We start from the raw sequence: 26,282 nt of genomic DNA, 5'->3' as shown, positions 1-26,282 counted from the left end.
CAAGCAATCGGCAGGATTGAATTTTCATGGAGAATCACTGAATTTGATTGGCTCTAAAAATATTCAATTTTCACGGTGGAAATGGAATATTAGTCAGAGCCAATCGAATTCAGTGATACAACCATGAAAATTCAATCCAGCCGATTGCTTGACCAAAATACTGGAGGTATTAGGCATTTTACCTTGTAACGTCAGAGGCTGATGACGTCGAAGCCTGGAGGGACAACAAACGAAAAAAAACAATAAAGAACTGTCAAACAAGTGATTTTGAGGTTAAGTTTTTGAAGTTTTCAACGTTACCAACTGTAGATGGACTATAGTAAAATTATTTGTTGTCCCTCCAGGCTGATCGGGCAGCCATATTTGAAAGTGAAATACCTAATATAAAAGCACCTTAAGGAGCCTCTAGTATATTGGTCTATTCGGCATATTGAATTTTCACGGTCGTGTCACTTAATTTGATTGGCTATACTAAAGTTTCCATTTTCACAGTAAAATTAAACTCAATCAAAACAAACAAATCTTAAGCTATTTATATATAACTTATAGTTATAAATTTTATAAATTTATTTATTTAATTATTATACGTAGAAAACCTCCAGAAAAGCACTTTCATCCATCTCTGCTGGTTGGTTTTTAGGCTGCAGTCCCATGGCAGCGTTTTGCGTTGCATTTTGTCACTAGACCCTGAGTGTAAACATAGCAAACATATATCTGCATCTCTTTTACACTCAGGGTCTAGTGACAAAACGCAATGCAAAACGCTGCCATGAGACTGCAGCCTCATTGTCACCACTCGACATTTGTCATAATTCTCGTCAACTACCGCACCCTGTTCTAGTAAAAATTTAATAACTTTATAGTAATTTTTAATTTTAACAATAAAGTCAGTAAATTTTTACTAGAGCAGGGTACGGTAGTTGAATAGAATTATGACAAATGACCAGTGGGGACAATGGAAACCAAACAAATGGACCAAAAATGGCTAACTAAAGCATGTACAAAATGAAAAATAGTTAAACGTAATTGGGATCAGAAATCACGCGACACTGACCCACCCCTTAGCCTTCTTGTGACAACCATTTTGGTTTTTTATCTCTTTCTTTTTCATATATTAAAGAAAGACGTAATGAAAACATGGCCACCACAACAAGGCTCTCACCAGATGGCGTATCGCAGTATTTCAGATCCCAATAATAGAAAGTTAAAAAAATTGATAACATTTTAAACATAAAAATTTTAATTGCAAACTAAATGTAAACAAAACTCATTGCAGCAAAAGAAAAATAATAAATAATAAAACTTCAATTATGATTGGCGGTCTAGTGACTTTTACATACTTCGTCAGACATTTTGGTTTTTATTTCTCTTTCTATCGTGTTAATAAAAAAAAAATTAATTTTTTTACGTATGTTACCACTATTGCGTAACTCCCTCAGAAAAGTGTCACATTTCAGACGCTCATCCGTATAAAATCATACCTTTATTTATAACTTCTCAACCCTGATCATCAACAGCGAAATCTGGCGACGGAATTAATTATTAAAAAAATAAAATTGGCAGCAATGCTAATTGAAGTTTGTTGAATTTGATTGTTTTTTCAATTTATTGTAAAGGTGCATTCATATATTACTGAAAATGAAATTCTCAGTACGTGTGCGCTAAGCTGAACTGTCAAATACTTTTCCTAACCTATATAAGTCTCCTTTCTATTCTCATGTAATGTAATCATAGATTGTCATATGAATGAAGTTCATTGATTTATGACGGATTAAAATGCAACAAACTACGATTATATATGAATGTTATTTTTGCGAATGAAAAGGAGAGTAACAAGTGTAAAATGTAAATTGATGAAACAATGGGAAAATGGTGATGTGTACTGTGAGCTTTTGGAATGGGTTCTCAAACATTGGAAATTTTGAGACAAGGCGTCTGGGCGAGCCTGACAGGAGGCTGGTTTTACGATCCTCATCTCGATGTTTTTTCAAATACCTTTCATCTTTACGTATGGCTCTTCTTACTTTGTTTGCCGTTCACAATATATCTTGTAAGTTTATTTAATTTACGTTTAAAACTACAATTGCAACAGAAAAAAAAAATCTTACAATGAAACTTTGGATTTCATGTTTATTACAATAGAGAATTTAGAGGCAAATCTATCATTTTTATTTAGTTTTTTTCTTTTTAATTAATAATTCTACAGAAGTGACTATACGAAAAATTTATTTTTGTTTTGATCTTTCATGATTTGTAAGAATCATAAAATGTCACTCGATGATATGTTGATATAAATAAAACTGTGTCATTCTATGTTTGAAATGAGAATTTAACCTCTAAAAAAAAAAAAAAAAAAAAAAAAGAAGTGACGATGATAAAAGTGAAATCTTTTTGCAGTACTTTCCACCGACTCTTTTTGTATGGCTCGCGTATTGTTCGTCAATTGTCCTCCTTTTCGGGACAATTAAGTGTGTTAATCACGCTCTTCATTGTGTTTATGATACCACTGAGTGTCATGAAGAACCAGGTCAAAATGTTTGTCAACAAAAATCGGAAAGTGAAAAAAAACGCGCCGCTCGCATTAAAAGACGAGATCCATCCCAGGATCAAATGGATCTTGGAATAGAACTTCAAGTTCTAAATGGTATTTAATATTTAATATTTCCTTTTTGTTCAAACCGTTTTTTTTAAAACTAATTTTATAACCGTACAAGGATATTTTTGTTATAAAAATTAATCTAAATTGTATTATTTTATTCGTATAATTTTTTTTTTTATTATTTTTTATTTTGATCGTATAATTTTCTTTTTAGAATATAATGTTTCTGAGTAATTAAATTTCTAAAAATTAGTTAACATTAATTGTTTTTTCTTTTTTCAATTAATTTTCAGGAAAAACAGATACACCTCCTGTGGAATGTTCTTCTCGTAATTCATACATAGAACCAAATAACATTCATAATGTAGACGCCGATAGTATAACATCGGATTATGCACGTGATAAGCCGAGTTCAACAATAGATTTGAAAGTTGAAATTCATAGGAAAAATAGTTCAGAAAGTTCTGAAGAAACATCACAATTAAATAAACCAATGATAAGCAATATAAATGTACATGTGCCAGAATTGCTTTCACCGCAGGAAATTGAAGCTCCTTACAGAAGTAGATTGAATGGTAAGTTTCTTTTTTTTCCATAATTATTAAATAAATTTGTCGAAATATATATATATGGGGCATTCTATTTTAAAATTATACCCCTAGTAAACAATTGACAATATAAGACATTTTTTAAATAATTATTTCTCCCATTTAATTAAATCAAATTACTTTTGCAATGAGTGGTTTCGAAAGAGAAATTTCTAAACTTTACAATTGTAAAAAAAAAATTTCAAAAAAACATTTAAATAGTATAAAAAATTTAGTTTGAAGGTTAAACTTGTTAATATCTCAAAACACGTTGTCTCCGATTTTGACAAAATCTATGTCAAAAGAAAGCTTAAATATTCTATTTTTTATTTCCGTAAAGTTTATAATGGACATTTTCGAGAATTTCCAGAAATTAATTAAAATTCTCAGACGTTTTGGAGGTTAAAAAGGATTGAAATTTGTATGAATGGAGAACCATTTCTTTAAGAGCGGATTTTGTTTTTTAAATTTAATTTCCATTAACCTTACATTATTACATCACTTGACATTAGAGAAAAAAAATATTGTAAACAATAAATATATTGATCTTCAGCTATTTGCAATTAAAAATTTTTCAAATTTAAAAAAATTATTAAGATTAAAATTGAAGTTTTAAAATTTATTTATTTAAAAATTTCGTAAAAACAAATGCCGCTGTATTTGAACAGAGGTTCTCTATTCATGCAAATTTCAACCCTTTTTAACCTTTGAAACGTCTGAGAATTTTAATTAATTTCTCGAAATCCTCGAAAATGTCCATTATAAACTTTACGGAAATAAAAAATAGAATATTTAAGCTTTCTTTTGACACAGATTTTGTCAAAATCGGATACAACGTGTTTTGAGATATTTATAAGTTTAACCTTCAAACTAAATTTTTTATGCTAATTAAACGTTTTTTTAAAAAATTTTTTTTACAATAATAAAGTTTAGAAATTTCTCTTTCGAAACCACTCATTGCAAAAGTAATTTGATTTAATTAAATGGGAGAAATAATTATTTAAAAAATGTCTTATATTGTCAATTGTTTACTAGGGGTATAATTTTAAAATAGAATGCCCCATATATTTTTTTTTGTAACAGAATTATTTGTTTCTTTATTACTAGCTGGCCTTGGATTATACAATTTTTTCTGACATTCTTTTTTTTTTTTTTTTTTTTAATTTCATGAAATTCAACAATTCTTTACAATTTACAAAAACAATCAAATTGACAAAAATTTCAATTTAAAATCTTTTAAAATTTTTCATATATAACTTTTTGAAATTAAATAATTTCAATTATAATATTAATTCATATCGAAATTCAATTATCGTTAATAATTTTTATAATATTTTTCAAAAATTCAATTATTTGAAAGGATTTTTCAAATTAATAACTTTTGAAATTCAAATTTTTGTCTGTAATTTCTAATAAATTCTTCATCAACAGAAATCACTAGAAATTTCAATTAAAAATCACTTAAAGTTTAATTAATTTCAAAAATCTGAATGTTTAAAATCTTTAAAAATTCAATTACTTTTGAAAAATGTTATCTAAAATTATTTGATAAATTATTTTCAATTATGTAAAATTTAAAATTATTGTCTGAAATTTATAATAAAGTCTATTGAAATTTAATTATTTCTCAAAATTTCAACTATAACCCCTTATTTTTTTAGGGCAATAAAATTTCAGACGATTTTCACTTCAAAATTATAATATTTAATGATTTTAAATGCATATGAAAAACTTTATAGATATTTCTTTAAAGAAATTTAAATTAGATTTTTTGAAAATGATTTGATATTTCAAAAAGATGCAATTGAAATTTTTAATATCGATTAACTTAAAAAAAAATGTAAAATACAACATTCTTTTTTGCAAGAGAGTTTTAGTTGAAAAGTTTTTATAAATAATTTAATTATTTGGATTTAATATAAATGAGGAGCAATTTTTCAATACCTGATTAATCCATTAAAAAAAATGTTTTTAACATGATTTTTATCAATATTATGTTGAATTATGCATAAAAATTATATTTGCAATTGCAATATTTGACATTAATTTAAATGATTTTAAATTAAAAATTTCCAAATTAATTCAATTTCCAAAGAATTTATTTAGAATTATTTTATTTTTAAGTTACAATTTTGAAAATAATTTAATTTTCAAAGATAATTAATAACAAGGCTGTTGAGTAATTTAAATTTTGTAAAATTTCATTACTGATTTTTAAAATTGTACTTTTTAAAAAATTTAATTAAAATTTTTGAAATTATAATGTAAACCAAGTCCACTTTTGGGCATATAAAATATTGTTTATTAACTTAAAAAAAACTAAATATAAAAATGTTTATTTATAGCGATGCCAGAATGGCGATTGAGAAGACAAAAATGTGTTGCTATAGCGGAAGAGGATCGTTCAGTGACACGTAAATTAAGTCGACATGCTTCAGAGGATTCTCGAAGTAGACGAAGTAGGCATTCGAAGCAAAAAATTTTAGGTAAAACAGGTTCAGAGAGTCAAATTAAACAAACAGGATCAATGGAATTGGAGCCACATGTTGATGAATTTCATTATTGGAAATCAAATCAAAGTGTTCGTAGACTTAATTCGAATTCAATTCCCCTGGAAACACATTTAATAAACGATCATCCACAAAGTCTTGAGATAATCTCGAAAAAAGATGACAATGATAAAAATAAAATACCATCCCATCCTCAATCACTAGAAGTAAGTTAAAAAAGAATTTTTTACTTTTTTAAATTTTTCTATAATTAACAAATTTTATTCAAATCAAAATGGAATTTTCTTTAATCTCATTTTTAATATTAGGTTATTCCTAAACGAACGCATCAACAATTAGTTCATCCACAAAGTCTTGAAACTATCGGTGCATCGAATAAAAATTCTAACACTTCTGATGACAATAATTTACCACTTCATCCGCAAAGTTTGGAAACAATAAATTCAAAGAAGGTAAATTAAAAAAAAAATAATATTGAATAGAAAACTTTAAAAAAGTAGGAAAAGAAGATAGAAAAATAATTTTTTATCTATTTAAGGTACTGACACAAAATACTTTAAAACGAAATCAATTGCAATTGCTGCCATTTTTGAGTGGATCGGAAATTGTTCATTCAATCGCAGAACAAAGTGATGAACAATTTACAAATGAGAATTCAGGCGCTTTTACTCTACGTGATTCCTATAGTCCATTATTAACGCGCAAAGAAATAGAATACACTAATAATTCAAATCGTGATAGAAGTCTAAGCACTGGAGGATCGGAGGATAGATTTTTAAGGTAAGGGAAATTCTTTCATTTTTCTATTTAAAATATTATTAATGGGGCTTAGCTCTGGAACTTTTAATTTTTTATTTTACAAATGGATAGATTATTGATTAAAATTAAAATTCATTTTAATTCTAATCAACCTTCAATTCAATTTATTCAAATTTTAATTCATCCAAATTTCAATTTAATTAAATTTTAATTTAAATTTCAAGTTAATAAATAAATTTATTAATTATAATTGTAATCAAATGCAAATTTAATCAAACGAAACTTAAAATTGTATGACTTTTCCGTCTTTTTTTTTAAATTTGTCCTATTTTCTACTTATTTTTAATAAATGGAGACATTTTCGATTAATTAATTTACAAAATAAAAAATCTAAACAGTGTTTACAGAATTATTTTATTTTATTTGGTAATGTATACGGACTTATAAAATTAAAAGTGAATTAAAAAAAAAAAATTCTTCAAAAATTGATTTATTTAAAACATTTTTTAATTAAAAATTCTCTAAAATTCAATTATTGACAAAATTTTTTTTTTTTAATCTTCAGCAAATTAAAATTTACAAAAATTTTCCAATTCAAAATCTCCTGCAATTTAATTAATTCTTAAAATCTTAAAAACTTTTGAAATTCAATTATTTTTTAAATTTCTATTTAAAATTATTCAGCCAAGTTAATTATTTTCAATAATTTTAACCAAGTTCTTCTAAAATTCAATTATTTAAAATATTGTTGTATTATTTAATTAAAAAAATTTTAATATTCAATAATTATCTGTAATTTTTAAAACAAACTTCTGCAATTTAATTTTACAAAAATTTCAATTTAAAATCTCTTCAGTTATTTCTAAAAATCTAAAATTATGTCACTCTTCCAAAATTTAAGTATTTTTAAAATTATCAAAAATTTTTCGACCAAATTAATAATTTTCAATAATATTAATCAATTTGTTTTAATTGAAATAATTTTTATCATGTTTTTCTAAAATTCAATTATTTAAAACATTTTTAGATAAAAATTCTTCCATTTTCCATGAAGTATCTTATTTTTAAAAAGTGGATGAAATTTTTTTTTAACCATTTCAACTTCAATCTTTGTCGAAATTCTGAATTTGTAAATAATTTGTATAAATCAGAACTGAAGTTTTTTTTTGAAGTAACTTTAATATTTTTTTATTTAAAATTTTTGAAATTCATGAAAATTTGTCTCAGTTCGATTTTAAAATATAATCTAAATAAAATTCCTGTGTAATTATTCCGATTAAGGAATTATTAAAATTTATTTTTAATATCTAATAACAATTGTTAATAGAAATAAAATATTTATTAAATTTTAAATGTATTTAAATTTTAAAAATCAACTTTTTTTCGACTTTTCTTCTAATTTAAATCTACTAAAACGACTTTTTTTTAAAAATTATTCAAATTTGAATTATTTTTTCTCGAAGCACATTTACATATTGTTAAATAGCAACTGTTGATAATATATTTAATTACTTTTTGAATTTACTTGAATTTCGTAGAGTATTACTTGGAGTAAGAAAAAAATGATAAATATATGATTACGGTTAATTGTTCCAGAGCTTTATGCCCTTATATCTTTTTTTTTTTCTTTGTCATTTTATTAATTTATTATTTTACAGTAGGTTTATTGGCGATACAGCAGTTGATAATAATTCAGCAAATTCTCGCGATGCATTACTCGAGGATCCGGAAGTTTGTTCAAAAAGAAGATTCAGCAATGCAAGTCAAAGTAGTTCGGAATTATCTGACGGTGAAAGTAGACGTGAAAAACGACGTCAAAAAAGATGTGAAAAATTAAAAAGTCTAGATGATCCACTTACGGGAAGTATCGTTGGAATTAATTGGCTCTTTGAGAATGGTGAATTTGGAGTTGATACCTGGGCGAATAAAAGTAAGTTTGCATGAAAAAAAAAATTAAATAAATAATAATTTTTAGTTTTTTTTTTTTTTATATTTAAAAATTTTTTAAACTAGGTAGAAAGTACCTTAAATTCAATGGTCCGTATTGAATTGGTCTTAATAATAAGCAAACGAGCGATCTTTTTTTTTTTTTCCTTTTAGTGAACAAAGAAATACGTCTAGTGTTTTTTAATAGAAACTCTATAAATTAACAATAAAAATCTATTTAGAAGTTTCGCCTTTTCTAATTAATGCTGCTAGTATTTTGGAGTTTGAAGAGTTCCGACGATACGGACACATCAGCTAGCACTGGATGTAAGTTCTTAACGGTTAAAATTTCTCTAAGGGTTTAGTGGCAGTTTTAATTTTTTTTTACAATTCAACTTTTTTTAAAACTTTTTATTAATATATTTGAAATTAGTGTTAATTTTTTTTTTTATATTTCATTAAAGAGATCAAATAGGGTAACTGTACCAATTACGGCGCATTCATAAAAAAATAACTATTATTATAATAATAGTTATTTTTTACAATACACATTTAAACAATTATTAATTTAATTATTTGAGATAAAAATTTTTTTCTCGCTGTAATTGAAACATTTTTAATATTTCCATTGGCTCCAATTTCAGCGGGTAAAGTATCTTCAAAATACACGTGATTTTGGTCACCGAAACTGATACAAACGCGCCGTAATAAAAAATTATGGTATTAGTTTTAATTTCTTATATTTGGGACATTCTATTTTAAAATTATACCCCTAGTAAACAATTGACAATATAAGACATTTTTTAAATAATTATTTCTCCCATTTAATTAAATCAAATTACTTTTGCAATGAGTGGTTTTGAAAGAGAAATTTCTAAACTTTATTATTGTAAAAAAAATTTTTTAAAAAAACGTTTAATTAGCATAAAAAATTTAGTTTGAAGGTTAAACTTATAAATATCTCAAAACACGTTGTCTCCGATTTTGACAAAATCTGTGTCAAAAGAAAGCTTAAATATTCTATTTTTTATTTCCGTAAAGTTTATAATGGACATTTTCGAGGATTTCGAGAAATTAATTAAAATTCTCAGACGTTTCAAAGGTTAAAAAGGGTTGAAATTTGCATGAATAGAGAACCTCTGTTCAAATACAGCGGCATTTGTTTTTACGAAATTTTTAAATAAATAAATTTTAAAACTTCAATTTTAATCTTAATAATTTTTTTAAATTTGAAAAATTTTTAATTGCAAATAGCTAAAGATCAATATATTTATTGTTTACAATATTTTTTTCTCTAATGTCAAGTGATGTAATAATGTAAGGTTAATGGAAATTAAATTTAAAAAACAAAATCCGCTCTTAAAGAAATGGTTCTCCATTCATACAAATTTCAATCCTTTTTAACCTCCGAAACGTCTGAGAATTTTAATTAATTTCTGGAAATTCTCGAAAATGTCCATTATAAACTTTACGGAAATAAAAAATAGAATATTTAAGCTTTCTTTTTGACATAGATTTTGTCAAAATCGGAGACAACGTGTTTTGAGATATTTACAAGTTTAACCTTCAAACTAAATTTTTTATACTATTTAAATGTTTTTTTGAAAATTTTTTTTTACAATTGTAAAGTTTAGAAATTTCTCTTTCGAAACCACTCATTGCAAAAGTAATTTGATTTAATTAAATGGGAGAAATAATTATTTAAAAAATGTCTTATATTGTCAATTGTTTACTAGGGGTATAATTTTAAAATAGAATGCCCCATTTATTTAAATAATCGATTTTTATAAAGTTAAACATTTTTTTTTAACATCTAAATAACATAACCTTTTAGTTTAATAAGTCTAAAATTGAGTTTATATAATAGAAATGTCGAATTTTCTATTTTAAAGGTGTTTTGACTCGAATCGCACCGCAATTAGTGCATTTACCCTAGAACAAATACATTTCTAAAATTTAAAAATAAAAAAAAATTTAAGCATAAATTACTTGATTTTTAAAACTAAATATTAGACCAATGTTTTTCATTTAGTTTAATAAATTTCCAATTTTAAAAACTGATTTTGAGGCTAAAAACCTTAATTAGTTTCGCTGAAAAACTTGTTTAAAAATCGTAAATCGTGATTTTTTAAGAAATAATTTGTTTCAAGGCGTTAGTAACGTTCTTTGTGACTTATTTTGTATTATTTATTTTATTTATTTATTTATTTACACAAATTCCCAGAGTCCAATATGTATGGACTATAAGCGGGTAACGAAATACAATAGAAGTTCATAAATTTTAGATTAAACAATAATAAAAACGACAGTAAAAATATATGGTTATAAATAGTTAATAATATAAGAAACATAGAAATAAAAAAAAATGTAATTAGTCGAACTTAAACAAATTAAACAAACTAAACAATAAAACAGATTAAGATAGATTAGAAATATAAGACTCAAGAGTTGATGTAAAAGTCCCAAATGATACGAAAAACAAATCAAGGTTAGGTTCGAAAGTTGTAATTATCTGTATTTATTTATTATTAATCATATATCAGTCAGTTTTTAAGCTACAGGGTTAATTTTTTTTAAATAACTTGAAATTTTATACACTTTCTTTTTCATAGTATGTAATTATTTTTACGCTAATGGCGCACTCACACCTTTTTTGGCTGCCTGCCTGCCTGCAAGTTACCATGGCAACGCACGAGTGTGAGTGAGACAGAAAATTTGAATATTCAAATTTTTAAATTTTCTGTCGCACTCACTCTCATGCGTTGCCATGGTAACCTGCAGGCAGCCAAAAAGGTGTGAGAGCGCCTTAAAATGTAATGGGAGGCTTAGGTAATTTACACACCGAACGTAAGTTACACGTAATTTCCGAACCCTGGCGGGCAATCGAGTTGTGAAAGCACCATTCGACGTAAAGGCCTGAGCACAATAGCCACGTAAGCGGAATCGTAATCGCAATCCAAGAAGTCTAGTCTTCTTGTCGCAATCGCAAATGGAAGAATTAGTAAGAGAAGAACAACAATATATGACTATCCTTTTCTAACACATTCTTCCGTTTACGATTGCGATTGCGATTGCGATTACGTTTCTATTCTGCTCAGGCCTTTAAACCCGTGACGTAAACATAACCTAATAAAATCATCAATCTTGAGCCAATAAAACGTAGCTACTTTCGCGTAATTTTCTGAATTACAAGAATATAGAAGGACGTAACTTTAATTTACAATAAATCTAATTTTTTTTAAGTTTATTTATAATAATATATTTCACATTAGTTATTAATGATATTAGAAATTTTATAATTTCATCCCGTATGGTCTAGTGGCTAGGATACCTGGCTTTCACCCAGGAGGCTCGGGTTCGATTCCCGGTACGGGAAATTTTTTTGAAATTTTCACAAAATTTATCAACTAAATGATACGAATTTTTTTCACTAATTTAATTCGATAAAAGTTATTTATTGTATTTTTTTCTATTTTTATTATTGTTGACTGAAATCAATATTATTTTATTTCTGAAACATTTTTCCGTCTATAATTATTATTCTCTAAAGACTAAAATTTATAAAGAAAAATATTTTTAATTATTTTAGGATTTTACATTCATTCAATTTCATTTTTAGCAAATAATAATAAAAAAAAAATGTTGTTTTTAACATAAATTATTATTTATCAATTAAGGGAACTTACTGGTTTAGAATTGACAAAAAAAAACACATTTTCTTAAATTTTTATTGTAAAAAAAAGTATTAATGTTAAAATATGTAAGCAAAATTAAAAACTTTCGAAAATACGACTTTCTTCGACTTAATTAAATAAGATGTGATTTTTTCGAATTTTTTTAAATATTTTTTTACAGCATTTTTAAACAAAATACGTCTTTTTTGTATACAATGCAGATCTTCTTTATTTCAATTATTTAACAAATTTTTAACTGAAATTTTTCTCTAAATTAATTATTTTTAATAATTTAAATGAAATTCTTCACAAATTCAATTATCTTAAATTAATATTCAATTACAAATTGTATGAAATTCAACAATTGTTTATAATTAAAAAAAAATCAGAAAAAATTACCATAACTTTCAATTTGAAACTTTTTAAAATTTAATAATTTTTTAAATTTTCTGTCTAAAACTTTTTGTTTAATAATTTTAATTTTAACTCTTACGAAATTCAATTATTTTTAATGATTTTTATAATATTCTTCCAAAAATTCAATTATCTGAAAGAATTTTTCAATTAAAAAATATTTAAGTTCAATTTTTGTCTTTAATTTTTAATCAAATTCTTCAGCAACAGAAATCACCAAACAATTTCAATTCCAAATTTATTGAATTCAATTATTTTCAAAAATTTCAATTTAAAACCTTCTAAAATATAATTACATATTTCTAAAAATGTCAACTGTAATTCTTCAAAAAAAATTTTATTATTTTAATTGATTTTTATTCAAAAAACTTCAAAAATTCAATTTTTTTAAAACATTTTTCAATTAAATCTTTTTTGAAATTCAACTTTGGTCTATAATTTCTAATTTTAATTTTGCATCAACAGAAATCATCAAAAATTTCAATTAAAAATAATTTGAAGTTTAATTAATTTCAAAAATCTGAATTGTAAATCTTAGAAAATTCAATTATTTTTAAAAACAATTTATCCAAAATTATTTAATAAATTATTTCAAATTCTGTAAAATTTAATTATTATCTAAAATTTAAAAATATCTTTGGAAAATTTTAAATATTTTAAAAAAATTTCAACTATAACTCTTCCAAAATTCAATTATTTTCAATAATTTTAATATTTCTTTAAAAATTCAATTATTTAAAAAAGTTTTAAATAAAAACTCTAAAATTGAATTTTTGTCAGAATTTTTTTTTCAAAATTTGTCCTACTTAATTAAAATTTAAAAAAAAATTTGTCTTTGTTGGATTCTGAAATATTCGAAATAAATTTTCTTAATAATATATACCTATAGAATTATTTTTATTATGGAATTAATAAAATGGATTTAATATTTAATAACATTAGTTATTTAAAGTAAAATACTTATAAACTAATTAAATTTAATTAAAATAAAAAAAAAATAAAACGACTTTTTTTGCACCTTAAAGTCGATCCAAGGCCTGTAACTAAATAAATAATTCAATTTTAAAATTCCTCCAAAAAAAATTTATTTAACTGAGAAATATTTAAAAATTATTATTTTTCAAAAACAAATTTTGTTCTAAATTTTGCTTGTTCAGCACAAAAAGAGATTTTTTTTTTTTTTTTTGAAGAATAGGTAATAATTTTTTAATATTTTTTAATAAAGAAATGTTTTTTGTGCCAGACTAACACAATTCAGCACACAAAATTTGTTTTTTGAAAAATATCTTTAGATAAAAATATGATTTTTTTTTTGAATTTTAAAATTAAATTATTTTAAAAATATTAAGAATTGAAAAACGAGAATTTAAAGGGAAAAAATAGCGTGAATTTTATTATGTTGGAAAAAATAAAATAGAAATTTGTAGAAAAAAAGAGAATTTGTGTGGTAGAAAGTGAAATTATAGTAAAAACTTATAATAAAATTTCTAAATTGATTGGAAAAAAAAGGTAATGAATTTTTGGGGAAAAAAATAAAAACTCTTTTGTATGGAATTTTTTTAATTCGTAAAAATGCAAATATTTTTTGTATTTTTTTTTTGAAATGCCACTAAACCCTTTTAGAAGAAAGGATATCTATACTAGGACCGTGTGATTAGAATAGAATCAATAGATTTTTTCTCACAGATTTCATATAGACCATTTTATATATTTATATATGTGCATGTTTTTTTTTTTTTTTTTTGAAATATAATACAAATACAGAAAAAATGTTATTTAATTATATTTTTCAATTATAATTTAAAAAAAAAAAAAATTATTATCTTATTTAAAATTACAGATCTACATACAAAGGAACCGGATTCAGGTTCATCGAGTACAACAACACTTAGCATTGAAAATGAAGTACAACTTAAACGTAAACTTCTTCTCACATCCGAGGTGGACAATAAACGTCAACAAGGAGCAATTCCAAAGCAAAGTTGTTCAAAAATACCATCCGAATTGGCAAACAATGAAAGTACAACAAGTTCTGAGGCAAGTCGACGTTTAAATATTGAGGCGAGTCGTCGTAAGCCAAAACGAAAAATTGACATTAATCGCGAGAGAAAAAAGAGAAAATTAGAAAAAATAAGCGGTTCAAATAATGAATTAAGTACATTACTTCCAAGTCCAGCGCCACCATTATTGGCAGCACTTCTCAACACTGGCACTGCTATTGGTAATGAATTACCAAATCCAAATAATATACTTCCAGAACCAAGACTTGTACGCTCATCACAAACACGAAATATGAGAACTCGTCAACGACGTTTAAAACGACCAAATCGAACACATCGCGGTACAAGATTAAATCGTGACGATTCACTTGTACCATTAACAGCACTCTTTGGTTTATTATCAAATGGCGAATGTCATCTCGCAACTAGTCACAATGATACATCCGAGGGTGCAGTACATTGTTTTCGTGATGATAATGGACGTTGGTTGGCCTATACATTCGATCAAAAAGGTTCTGGTTTTCCATCGGTAACACGTTATTCATCATCAAATCATAATGAAAAATTACTAAATACCTTATTGCGACAACAAATTAATCAAAATCTTCATTCAAATACAAATTGGGAATTTCCCGATTCATTGAGTAATAGTTACAGTAGCCTCTCGTTAAATTCAGCGGGCCTTACTGTTATTATTGATACACCACCTGCCTTATCGAGTCCAACAAATAATAATAACAATAATAATAATAATAATAACAATAATAATAATAAAATACAAAATCTCCCTCCAAATTTAATAATTTCGTCAAATACAAGAAATTTAAATCAATGTATCATTGATACAACATCGCCATTAACGACAATGATGGCCGATAGAAATCGACGTTTACAAAGTCTTTTTGGTAATTTTAATCCAAATTCATATCAAAATGATGGTAATCAACCGGTATTAACATTACCAATTCAATTGGAAGGTGATAATAGTGCAAATTTACCATGGAATCGTTTATTGGATGGTTTACAAAATTCAAATGAACAAAAATCAAAAACGTCGAAACATTATTATAAATGGAAATTAGGAAAATTACCAAGTATTAAAGTGAGATTTGATCGTTTAGCATTATTGGCATTACTTGATAGAAATTTAACTATTCTTGAAACAATTGTTGCAACATTATTGGCTATTACTGTCGCTGGTTTAGGTTTAATGTTACTACAATTGGGTTTCTATAGGGATATATTTGCATTTATTTTCTGTTTTGTAACAGCTGGTTGTCAATATTCGCTATTAAAATCTGTACAACCTGATGCAGCATCACCAACACATGGTTTTAATCGTGTTATTGTTTTTTCAAGACCTGTTTATTATATAATATTCGCTGGTCTTATATTAATATTTAATGAGGCATTAAAAAATTTTCAAAATTCCGATTTTCTTGTTTATGGAATTAAAGTTGCCAATTATGATGTTATATTACAGGCACGTAATGTTTTACTTATTTTTCTTCTTTGTTTTCCAATTGTCTTTTCATTGGGATTATTTCCGCAAATTAATACATTTCTCATGTATCTATGCGAGCACATTGATATACATATTTTTGGCGGTAATGCAACAACAAGTCTCATATCATCGGCATATTGTCTTTTTCGTAGTTTTCTCACTATTATGATTTTATATGGTTTTGCATATGGAGCATTAAGAGAGGAGAAATCATCGCAACATATATTATTTTCAATATTTATGGGATTATTAATGGCAGTTGCTTATCATTTAAGTCGTTCATCATCGGATCCAAGTGTAATTTGGGAAATTGTTAAAACAAATCTTTGGCCACCTGATTATATTGATGAAAAAATTGATGATAATATAAAAAAAGAGAAAGATATTGAAAAAGAAAGGAAAATTGATGAAAAAGAAAATAAAGTAAAAATTTCAACAAGAAAAAAAGATGTGAAAATAAATATTGGTGAGGAAATATCTGATTCAGAACTTATTGATCCACTGCCAATGAAATTGAGAGCAACAATAAAAGCAAGATTGAAAAATGATTTAATTGTATGCGCTGTAATTGGAATATTGACATTTGCAATACATTCATCGACAGTATTTACTGCACTTCAACCTGAATTAAATCCAATTTTATGGGGTATCACAAGTTTTTTGGGTTTTCTTCTTCATTATATTGTACCACAATTAAGAAAACAATTACCATGGCAATGTCTTGCAAGGCCTGTTTTAAGAAGTCATGAATATGCACAATTTGAAGTACGCGAACCAGTGAGAATAATGTGGTTTGAAAAAATTTATGTCTATCTTTGTTTTTTGGAGAGAAATATTCTTTATCCAATTGTCTTCCTTGGTGCATTAACTGAATGTTCAAATAAAATTGCCCTTAAATATGGTGTGACAATTGGTGCATTATTAATTGTTATTTGTGGATTAAAATCATTGAGATCTTCCTATTCGGATCCATCGACAAGATATTTGGTATTAATATTTGCTGTTTTATTTTTTAAAATTGATTTCAAAGGTTTTAGTGAGACATTTGTTATTGATTATTTTGTCACTGGTATTGCATTTGCAAAAATTTATGAATTATTATTAAAAATACGATTTATTGTGACTTATATTGCGCCATGGCAAATCACATGGGGAAGTGCATTTCATGCATTTGCACAACCATTTTCGGTACCACATTCGGCAATGTTATTTCTTCAGGCGGGTATATCGGCAATTTTTAGTACTCCATTGAATCCATTATTGGGAAGTGCAATTTTCATTAGTTCTTATGTGAGGCCAGTGAAATTTTGGGAGAGAGATTATAAAACAAGACGTGTTGATCATTCAAATACAAGAATGTCATCGCATCTTGAACGTAATTTGGGAGCTGATGATAATAATTTGAATTCAATATTTTATGAACAATTAACGAGATCATTGCAACATAGTTTATATGGTGATCTTGCTCTTGGTCGATGGGGTAATGTTGAGCAGGGTGATTGTTTTCTTTTGGCTTCTGATTATTTGAATTGTCTTGTGCACATGGTTCAATTGGGCAATGGATTGGTGACATTTCAATTGAGAGGATTGGAATTTCGTGGGACTTATTGTCAACAGCGAGAGGTGAGTTTTTAGTTTATTTATTTCATTTTTTTTTTCATTGGCATTTTTAGTTTATTGAAATTATTATATAATAATAAAATGCTTGGTCTGTCCTAACTTGAAGTTGGCCTTTTCTGATTTCACGTGTTTTTTTCTTTTTCTCATTTTTGTCAAAGTTGTATAATTGTGTTTTCAAATTTCGGAATAAGTTTCTTTAAAATTCCAAATTCGAAAATTCAATTCACGAAGCTGAAATACACAACGTTTACCAACGAAATTTTTTTTAAAGTTGTATATTGATTCAAAAATTGTATACAAATAGAAAAAAATTATGATGAGAAAAAAGATGCACCAGGAAATTTCATACAAGATAGTAATTTGAAAAAAATTTATTTTTAAAAATTAATTTTTAAGGTTCCCGGGGGCCAACGAATAACTATTAAATATTAATTATAAAAACACAAGCCTCGAATCAACTTAAAGACACAAAAAAGTCGTTTTAGTCGATTTATATTCCAAAAAAAAGTGGATTTGTTTTTTATTTTAACAAAAATATTTTACAGATTTTTAAATAAAAAATTTTTTTTTAATAATAATCCTTTTCGAAAGGTTAAAGTTGAAATTTTTAGAAATAATTAAATTTCAAAAGATATTGTTAATTTTCAAACAATTATTAAATTTTACAGAACTAAAAATAATTTATCAAACAATTTTTGAAAAACATTTTTTAAATTTAATTGAATTTTCAAAGATTTAAAATTGAGATTTTTGAAATTAATTGAAACTTTAAGTGTTTTGTAATTAAAATTTTAGATGATTTCACTAAAAATTTATTAGAAAATGCGGACAAAATACAATAATTTAAAAATCATTTTTAATTGAAAAATGGTTTCAGATAGTTGAATTTTCAAAGAATATTATTAAAATAGTTAAAAATAATTGAATTTCCTTAGAGTTATAATTGAAATTATTAATTTCCAAAAAAAAAAAAATTTTCGATGGAAAATTTTAGAAATAATTAAATTTTAAATGCTTTTAAATTCAATTATTGAAAATTCAATTAATTTTGAATTCAAATTTTTGAGAATAATGAAATTTTATTTGATTTTAAATTTGTAAAATAATTGAATTTCAGTTCATTTTGAATTGAAAATTTTGGGAAATAATTGAATATTAATTGGAATTTTGGATAATAATTTAATTGAAGTTCATTTTTCATTGAAAATTTGGATAATTAATTTTGAATAGAAATTTTAGAAAATAATTGAATTTTATTTCATTTTAAATTGAAACTTTGGTAAATAATTAAATTTTAAATTGAAAATTTTGGATAATTATTGGATTTTTAATTGATTTTGAATTAAAATTTCGGGTAATAATTGAATTTTAGTTTATTTTGAATTGAAATTTTTAAAAAATAATACAATTTTATTGTGATATATTTTTTTTAAATTATAAACAATTGTTAAATTTCATAAAAATTTTAATTGAAAAATAATTTTGATATAATTGAATTTGTGATGTATTTCATTAAAATTATTAAAAATAATTAATTTAGTGAAGAATCATTTTAGTTTAAAATTTGTTAAATAATTGAATTGAAAAAGATCTGAAGATGATCTACATTTTATACTAAAAAAATGTATTTTATTTACATTTTTTTTTTCAAATGTAAAAAAAAATGTCGCATTTTATTAAAATAAGTCGATAAAAGTCGTATTTTTGAAAAAAGTCGGAAAAAGTCGTATAATCCGAGGCTTGTAAACATATAATTTTCATTATTATCATTTAATATGTAATAATATTCTAATAAATTAAATTATTATTGATAATATTAATCTTTAATTTCTTGATAACAAACAATTAAATACTCAATTTGGCGCGCTTGCGCGCGTTTAATTTTGCTAGTTTTATGATAATCTACAATCGGTGAAATTTATGATCAACGATTTGAAATAAAAAAAAAATATTTTTCACGCTGTAAATAATAATATTTTTGTTCTATAAATTTCTCTTTTAAAAATTGTTAATTGAGAAGCATTGCAAAACTGTTTTTTAGTTAAAAAAAATTATAATTTGCGACAAATTTTATTATTTTCTGCGTGAAAAATAATTTTTATTTTTAATCTTGGATCACAAACGTTATAAATTTCACTAAGTAATAATCTCTATTAAGACCAATTTTATTTTTAAATTATTATTTTCATTTTTTTAAAAAAAATTTTACAATTATTATACATCATAAATTTAGTTTAGTTTTTTTATTTTATTCTACTCTTCCAATTAAAAAATTTAAAAATTTAAAACAGGAAAGAATTTAGCAGAATTTCAAATTAATCAAATTTTCAATAATCAGAACGTATATTTGGCAAATTTAATTTTCAGATTTTTTTTACAAATTTATTATTATTGTAAAATTTTTTGATTAAATAAAATTTCAAACAATAGATACAAATTGTGCTAAATAAATTTTATATTAAAAAAAGTCGAAGTTTCTTTGATGAAAACTAAATAATTTGAAAAATATTTGATCTTTTGAAAATAAAAAGTTAATAAATTTTTAAAAATTTTGAGTTCTGCTTGCAAAAAATTAATTAACTTTCATAATAAATTTAGTTGTTTATTTAGGAAAAATTTTATTTTCTATATTATAATTAAAATTCTGCTAAATCAATCTATTGGGTTAAATAAAAATATTATTAATTAAAAATTTAGTTAAAACTAAATATTTTTTAATAAGCAAAAATTTATTTATATCTGTGAATTTTATTGAAATTTTTTTCATTTCATTGAAAAGTTGAATTAATAAGTAAAAATAATATCAATTTTTTAAATTACACTGATTTCATTTTATCATAATTTTCATTAAAAAAAATCACTGATTTTTATCTTTTTAAATCTTTAAGTGATTAAATAAAATTTTATTATCGTAGGTCGAGGCGATTTCCGAAGGAATTGAAGACAATGATAATTGTTGTTGTTGTGAAATTGGACATTTTTCAAATGTCTTGAGTGTTAATGCTGCATTTAGTCAACGATGGCTCGCTTGGGAAGTGGCGAGTGCAAAATATGTTTTAGAAGGTTACTCAATATCGGACAATTCAGCTGCATCAATGTTACAAGTCTTTGATTTTCGTAAAGTTCTCGTTACATATTATGTTAAAAGCATTATATTTTATACGATAAAATCGACAAAATTAAAACAATGGCTCGATAATACGGAAATAATTGATGCACTAAAACCAACACTTGAAAAGAATTTTGTCGATCTTGATCCTGTTTTTAATATGAATATCGATGAGGATTTTGATTTTCGAGCTAGTGGAATAACGAGAAATAGTTTTTGTAATGTTTATCTTGATTGGATTCAATTTTGTGCTGTTAAAAACGACAAGGTATTTTGATATTTTTTAATTTTATTTATTTTTTCACTTTAAATAAATAAATTATTATTATTATTAAATAAAATTAGTTTATAGTAAATTTCTTGTGTTTGGCAATTTAATTTTATTATTTAATTAGAAATTTAAATTTAAATTTCAAAAAAATTTGAATAATATTCTGATATTTTGCAAATTTTTTTGCAGTTGATGGAAAGATCACGAGATTCCAGTCTTGTGTCACTTTGTCTGGCATTGAGTTTACTGGGAAGACGTGTTTTAGGAAATGCTTCACATAATACTGTTTCGAGTGTGGAATTTTTTTTATATGGACTTCACGCTTTATTTAAAGGTACGTTATGATTTTTCAAAAAAAAAAAAAAAAAAAAAATGGAGAACCAGATATTGAAATTCTTGAAAAGTACTAGAATTTTTTTTTTTTTGAACTTTGAAATTCCTTGAATTTTATATCAAAACCTTAAATTATTAAAATTTCCTAAAAGGATATTTATTTCTTAAAATAATTTGTTACACTGACAATTGGATTGCTAATATAAAACTAAAAATCCAGTATGTTATTCTAATTTTTTTAAAACTCGAAGATTAAATTTTTTTTTTCAAAAATTACTGGACACCCTGAGAACTTTCGAATGAATATATTATTTTTTTTTAATCTTTAACGTTTGAGAAATAATAATAATCAATAATTCACAGTGACAGTTTGAGACAAGTCATTTTATTAAAATTATAAAATATTTTGTATTAATTATAAAATTATTGATTATCGAATGAATATATCAATAATAAATAATTTTTATTAGGAGATTTTCGTATAACTTCGGTACGTGACGAATGGGTTCTTCACGATGTTGATTTACTTCGAAGTGTAGTTGCCAAAGGTGTTAGAATGGCTTTAAAATTGCATCAGGATCATTTTATGAGTCCCGAGCAATATGAAGAGGCCTCAGCACTTCACGAAGCAATTGACAATCATAATCAAAATCTTGTTATTAGTCATGAGGCCGATCCACTTTGGAGAAATGCCATTCTCAGCGGTGCACCTAGTCTCTTGGCTCTCAGGTATTTTTTTTTTCTTTACAAATCTCTAAATATGAAAATGTATTTTCAATTTATTATTATATATATATATTTATTTTTAATTTTTTTTTATATTTGATTTTATTAAAATTATTATTGTAAATTTATTTCGATTTAATTGAAATTAACGAATTTCAGGCATGTTTTGGATGATGGTATCGATGAATATAAAGTAATAATGTTGAACAAACGTTTTTTAAGTTTTCGTGTGATAAAAATGAATCGTGAATGTGTTCGTGGTCTTTGGGCTGGCCAACAGCAGGAGCTTGTTTATTTGCGAAATAGAAATCCAGAACGTGGCTCGATACAAAATGCAAAGCAAGCTTTACGAAATATCATAAATAGCTCTTGTGATCAACCAATTGGATATCCCATTTATGTGTCGCCATTGACAACCAGTTATGCTGAGACCAATGAACAATTGTGTTCAATTATCGGTGGACCTTTAAGTCTCGGTGCAATTAAAAATACTGTTCTTAAATTATGGCGAAGGTATTTATATAGAATTGTTTCTTTTTTTTATATATTATATTTTAAAATCGATGCGATTTAATAAAATATTGCCACTAAAATTATTATTATACTTATTATAATTTCTTAAATTATTAGGTGCTTTTGCACTAAAGGGCATTTTTTTATTCTCTTTTCTTGTAAGCCCGTACATTGTAATTAAATAAATATTAAAGAATAGTCACAAGTCAGGTGAAAGGAAAAAATAAATTCAGTAAATTTTACATAATCAAGGGACATGGAAATTGAGTAATTTATTATTGTGGCAATTATGTAAATAAATAATAAATATTTTAAATATTCTAAAATAATTGAATTAATAAAATAGTTCATTTTTTTTAAGTAAAATATTGTAAATAGAATTTAGAAAAAAAAAATTGATTTTATTTTGTATTTTAGAATAAGAAGAAGATGCGGTCAGGGATGTTCGTCGGGTGGTACGGCGTCACAAGACGATGGTGGATTTGGAAACGATGGTGTTTATGCAATGACCACTTACAATATTCATTCTGGTATGTATTTTCAATTTACTAATAAATAAGTTCACTGACTAAAACGGAATAAATTAAGGACCAATTTACGTACCATTTCTAGCTTTTATTATACTAAATTGTTGATTTCAAATTTATAAATGAAATAATATAAAGATTTTTTTTTCTCAACGTAATTGTTATATTTAGTACATTTGTACGAAAGGTCTTTTTTTCCTTTGTAAGTTTATAAATTAATAAATAAAAAATCCTGAAATAGTAAAAATTAGAAACCATTATTAATATTAAAGAAAAAATTAAGTTTCGAATAATTTTTAAAAACTTATTTTTGAAGACTTTAAAAAACAAAAAATTATATGAAGTCAAATATTGAAAATTTGTTCATTCAAAATTTTTTTTAAGGGGAGTCACCATATTTATTTTGAGTCCTTTAAATTTTAATAAATGGCAGAAATTTATATTTTTTTTCTTGCATCATTTGGGTAATATTTTGTTTCTCAAAATTGTGAATATTTTATTACTAACAGCATTTGTTGTTTGTCATCGCAGGTTACAGTCAATCGGGCAATTTGGCTTCTTTAGGTGGCAATAGAGGTTCCCTTGTTTCTGTGGGCAAACCTACAAGTTCGACTTTGGCTAGTCTTGCAGGATTACTTAGTAGCAGTGACATGAAAGTCGAATCAAAGAGTGAAACTAGTTTTACATCAAAATTGGAGAAAGAAGAAGTCTTACAGCGAGTTCGTGTGAGTTTCCATTTTTTTTTTTCCTTCTTTCTCTCTTTTTTTGTCATATTTTCGCAATGAGAAATTCTGTTAGACAAAATTTTGGTACATGAAAATTCCGTTTAGTAAAAAATTCGTTGAATTTTGTGTTGAATTTGAAAAATGAAAATTCGTCTTAAAAAGATAAATTATATTATCTAATAAAATTCTTTAAAAATAAAAATTCTAACTAATAATTTTTATGGAATAAACATGCCCATCAAAATTTTACCTTTTTAAAAAATATTGATTTCAGTAAAATTTTAATGTTAAAAAATGTTTATTTATTAAAAATTTTTATTTCGAAAATTCTTAATTATTAATTTATTTTTACAAACGGAACAAAGATCTCTAGATTTTTTCAATTAATTCTTTTTACTATTCAAAAATTTCCGTTTTTAAATAACAAAATTTGGACCATGAAAAAAATTATTTTACACCTTGAAAAACTTTGAAAAGTCCTTGAATTTTTTTTTTTTTTTTTTTGTCAAAAATTGATAAGGCAAAAATTAAAAAATTATATTTTCTTTTAAATTACAAATTTTAATAATCTGTTGAATAAAAAAATAGCATTTTTATAAGTATTGATTACACTGGTTGATGGTTAAATAAAAATGAAATTATTTTCAGATAATGGATCCAAATCACGTGTACGATGCAATAAATCTTGGCCGTCGAATAGATGTAATTTGGCCGGATGAAAAAATGAGACAATTGGGAGGTCGATCAGGATGGCAGCATTGGGTACCAATTCGAGGTATGGAAGGTTGTGTTGTTCATCGTTGGTCGCCAAATCATCGTGATCCAAATCGTCGTTCGCACGTTGATAAAGTAATACTTCTCGTTAAAATTGAAGAAAAATATGTTCCAATTGCAGAACAGGGTGTAAGAGACTTAGGAGCTGAAGTTTAATACTATATTTTTTAGAGGCAGAAAAAAAAACCCCTCTTTCCTCTCTTTTAAACAAAAGGCATTTCAATTTCAACATTCTCACTGAACCAAAAAAAAAAAGAAAAGTCATCGCGTGACAGAAAATAAATTTATTTTGCAATTTTAAATATTCCAAAAATAAACTGCAATACTTGAGAAATTCTAAGGAAAAAAAAAAAATACTGCCTTTTATAAGTAAGTTTCAATTTTCATACATATTTTTTTTCTTTTGATATTAATCTAATTTATTGTGCCCGATTTTCTTAACTTAAAATCTATTCAAATCAACAATTTTTGCAAATTAAAATAATATTTCAAGACAAAAAAAAGTGGAAAAACAATTTTTTAAGTACAAAATTTATTTTACATATAATTTCTCTTAATAATTTTCCTCTGAGCTGTGAATTGAATATTATTGCAGTTAAGATATATATTTAAAATGCAATACTTGTTTTAATAATAATATATATGAAAAAAAAGAAATGATTTCAAAAATGAAAATCATTTCTCCATTTTCTAAAATGTTCCTTAAATTGTTGTTTAAGAATCAAATGTCTAATTTTAAGAAATGTCTCTACTTACTTTTTATAATTTTTTTTAATTTCAGAAAAAAAAAATTATAATTTGACGATTGTGAACATAATTGCGATTATTGTTCTTAATTTACTAATTGTAATTTTCAGGACAATTTTCATTAATAATTTTGTAAAAACTGTATCATAATATTATACTTAATTTTTGATAATGAAAATTTGTGTCCTTGAAAAATGTCTTGAGTTACAAACAAAAAAAAAAGAATGAAGCATTGTACATAATATTAATTATCGATGTTTTCTATGTTTTTGTTACATTTTTAAAAAAAAGTTTTCATTAGAATATGTGCATAATTTGTAAATACCCGTGATACTCGTGAAAATGTTTAAATAATATTTACTTATAGTTGTATAAAGTTTTTAAAATAGAGAAGAAGAAAAAAACGCCTCTTCTAATACATATCGATGCTTTTACAAATTCAAAAAAAAAAGAAAGAAAGAAATAAACGAATTGCATATTTTTAGTGTGTTCAATCGAGAATTCATTAATTTGCCAATTTGTAATGCCAAAGCATCTGAGAAAAAAAAACATTTCAAGGCTACAACAAAAAAAAAAAAAATGATTATTTCACGGCATTCTAGTCGTTACCGCCTTAATTGAAAAGTTTCTACTATGTTCTCGTGAACGTTTAACGTTTTTTTTTTGTAAATTTAACGAAATATTAACTTTATTTGATAGAAAAAAAATTATAATTATAAAATTATTAAATTATAAATATAGAAAATTGAAGGAAATTTTTTTTCCAAGTTCTATGATTCGAAATATCGCTAATTTGTATAATTTTTATTAGATTGTCTAAATTATAATATATTAAAAAAAATTTTCGTGGTTCCTTGCAAAAAAAAAAAAAGAAAAATTATTTCTAAAACTAACTCGTTTCTTTTTCTAATTATTCAATATAAAAATATTTTGCAAGCAACCAATAAATCACAGCATTGCCTTA

At 24.6% G+C, this 26,282-nt stretch overlaps 2 protein-coding genes and 1 non-coding gene across 4 annotated transcripts in view; all 3 read left to right on the top strand.

Moving 5' to 3' along the window:
* LOC127280824 (inosine-uridine preferring nucleoside hydrolase-like) overlaps positions 1 to 26,282 on the top strand; it is a 107,460-nt gene that overhangs the window by 58,286 nt on the left and 22,892 nt on the right. The gene's annotated exons all lie outside the window — the stretch shown is intronic.
* On the top strand, positions 1,690 to 26,250 carry LOC127280813 (pecanex-like protein 1). 2 transcript variants are annotated; one of them, XM_051304078.1, is made up of 15 exons: positions 1,690 to 2,050; positions 2,398 to 2,644; positions 2,893 to 3,174; positions 5,532 to 5,902; positions 6,005 to 6,148; positions 6,235 to 6,476; positions 8,117 to 8,385; positions 14,310 to 17,596; positions 20,509 to 20,970; positions 21,163 to 21,307; positions 21,777 to 22,035; positions 22,192 to 22,545; positions 22,963 to 23,075; positions 23,604 to 23,797; positions 24,446 to 26,250. In XM_051304078.1, the coding sequence occupies exons 1-15, from the start codon at positions 1,898 to 1,900 to the stop codon at positions 24,725 to 24,727; spliced, it is 6,804 nt and encodes a 2,267-aa protein (XP_051160035.1). In that variant the 5' UTR covers positions 1,690 to 1,897; the 3' UTR covers positions 24,728 to 26,250. The 2 variants fall into 2 exon arrangements, with proteins under 2 accessions (XP_051160035.1, XP_051160034.1); XM_051304077.1 differs by having other exon boundaries at positions 1,691 to 2,050; positions 8,114 to 8,385.
* Positions 11,686 to 11,757, top strand: Trnae-uuc (transfer RNA glutamic acid (anticodon UUC)). Its single transcript has one exon. It is a non-coding gene; the product is annotated as a tRNA-Glu (tRNA).

This window comes from Leptopilina boulardi, unplaced genomic scaffold (assembly GCF_019393585.1).
Source record: "Leptopilina boulardi isolate dan_hultmark-lab unplaced genomic scaffold, ZJU_Lbou_2.1 LbouV2_255, whole genome shotgun sequence".
Lineage (NCBI taxonomy): Eukaryota > Metazoa > Arthropoda > Insecta > Hymenoptera > Figitidae > Leptopilina > Leptopilina boulardi.
Note: the sequence above shows the minus strand (reverse complement) of the source record. Positions and strands in the feature narration are given on the sequence as shown.

Coding starts and splice junctions, on each gene's coding strand:
- LOC127280813 (XM_051304077.1), top strand. CDS start 1,898: ATGGGTTCTCAAACATTGGAAATTTTGAGACAAGGCGTCTGGGCGAGC. Junction 2,645..2,892: donor AGAACTTCAAGTTCTAAATG/GTATTTAATATT, acceptor ATTAATTTTCAG/GAAAAACAGATACACCTCCT. Junction 5,903..6,004: donor CCCATCCTCAATCACTAGAA/GTAAGTTAAAAA, acceptor TTTTAATATTAG/GTTATTCCTAAACGAACGCA.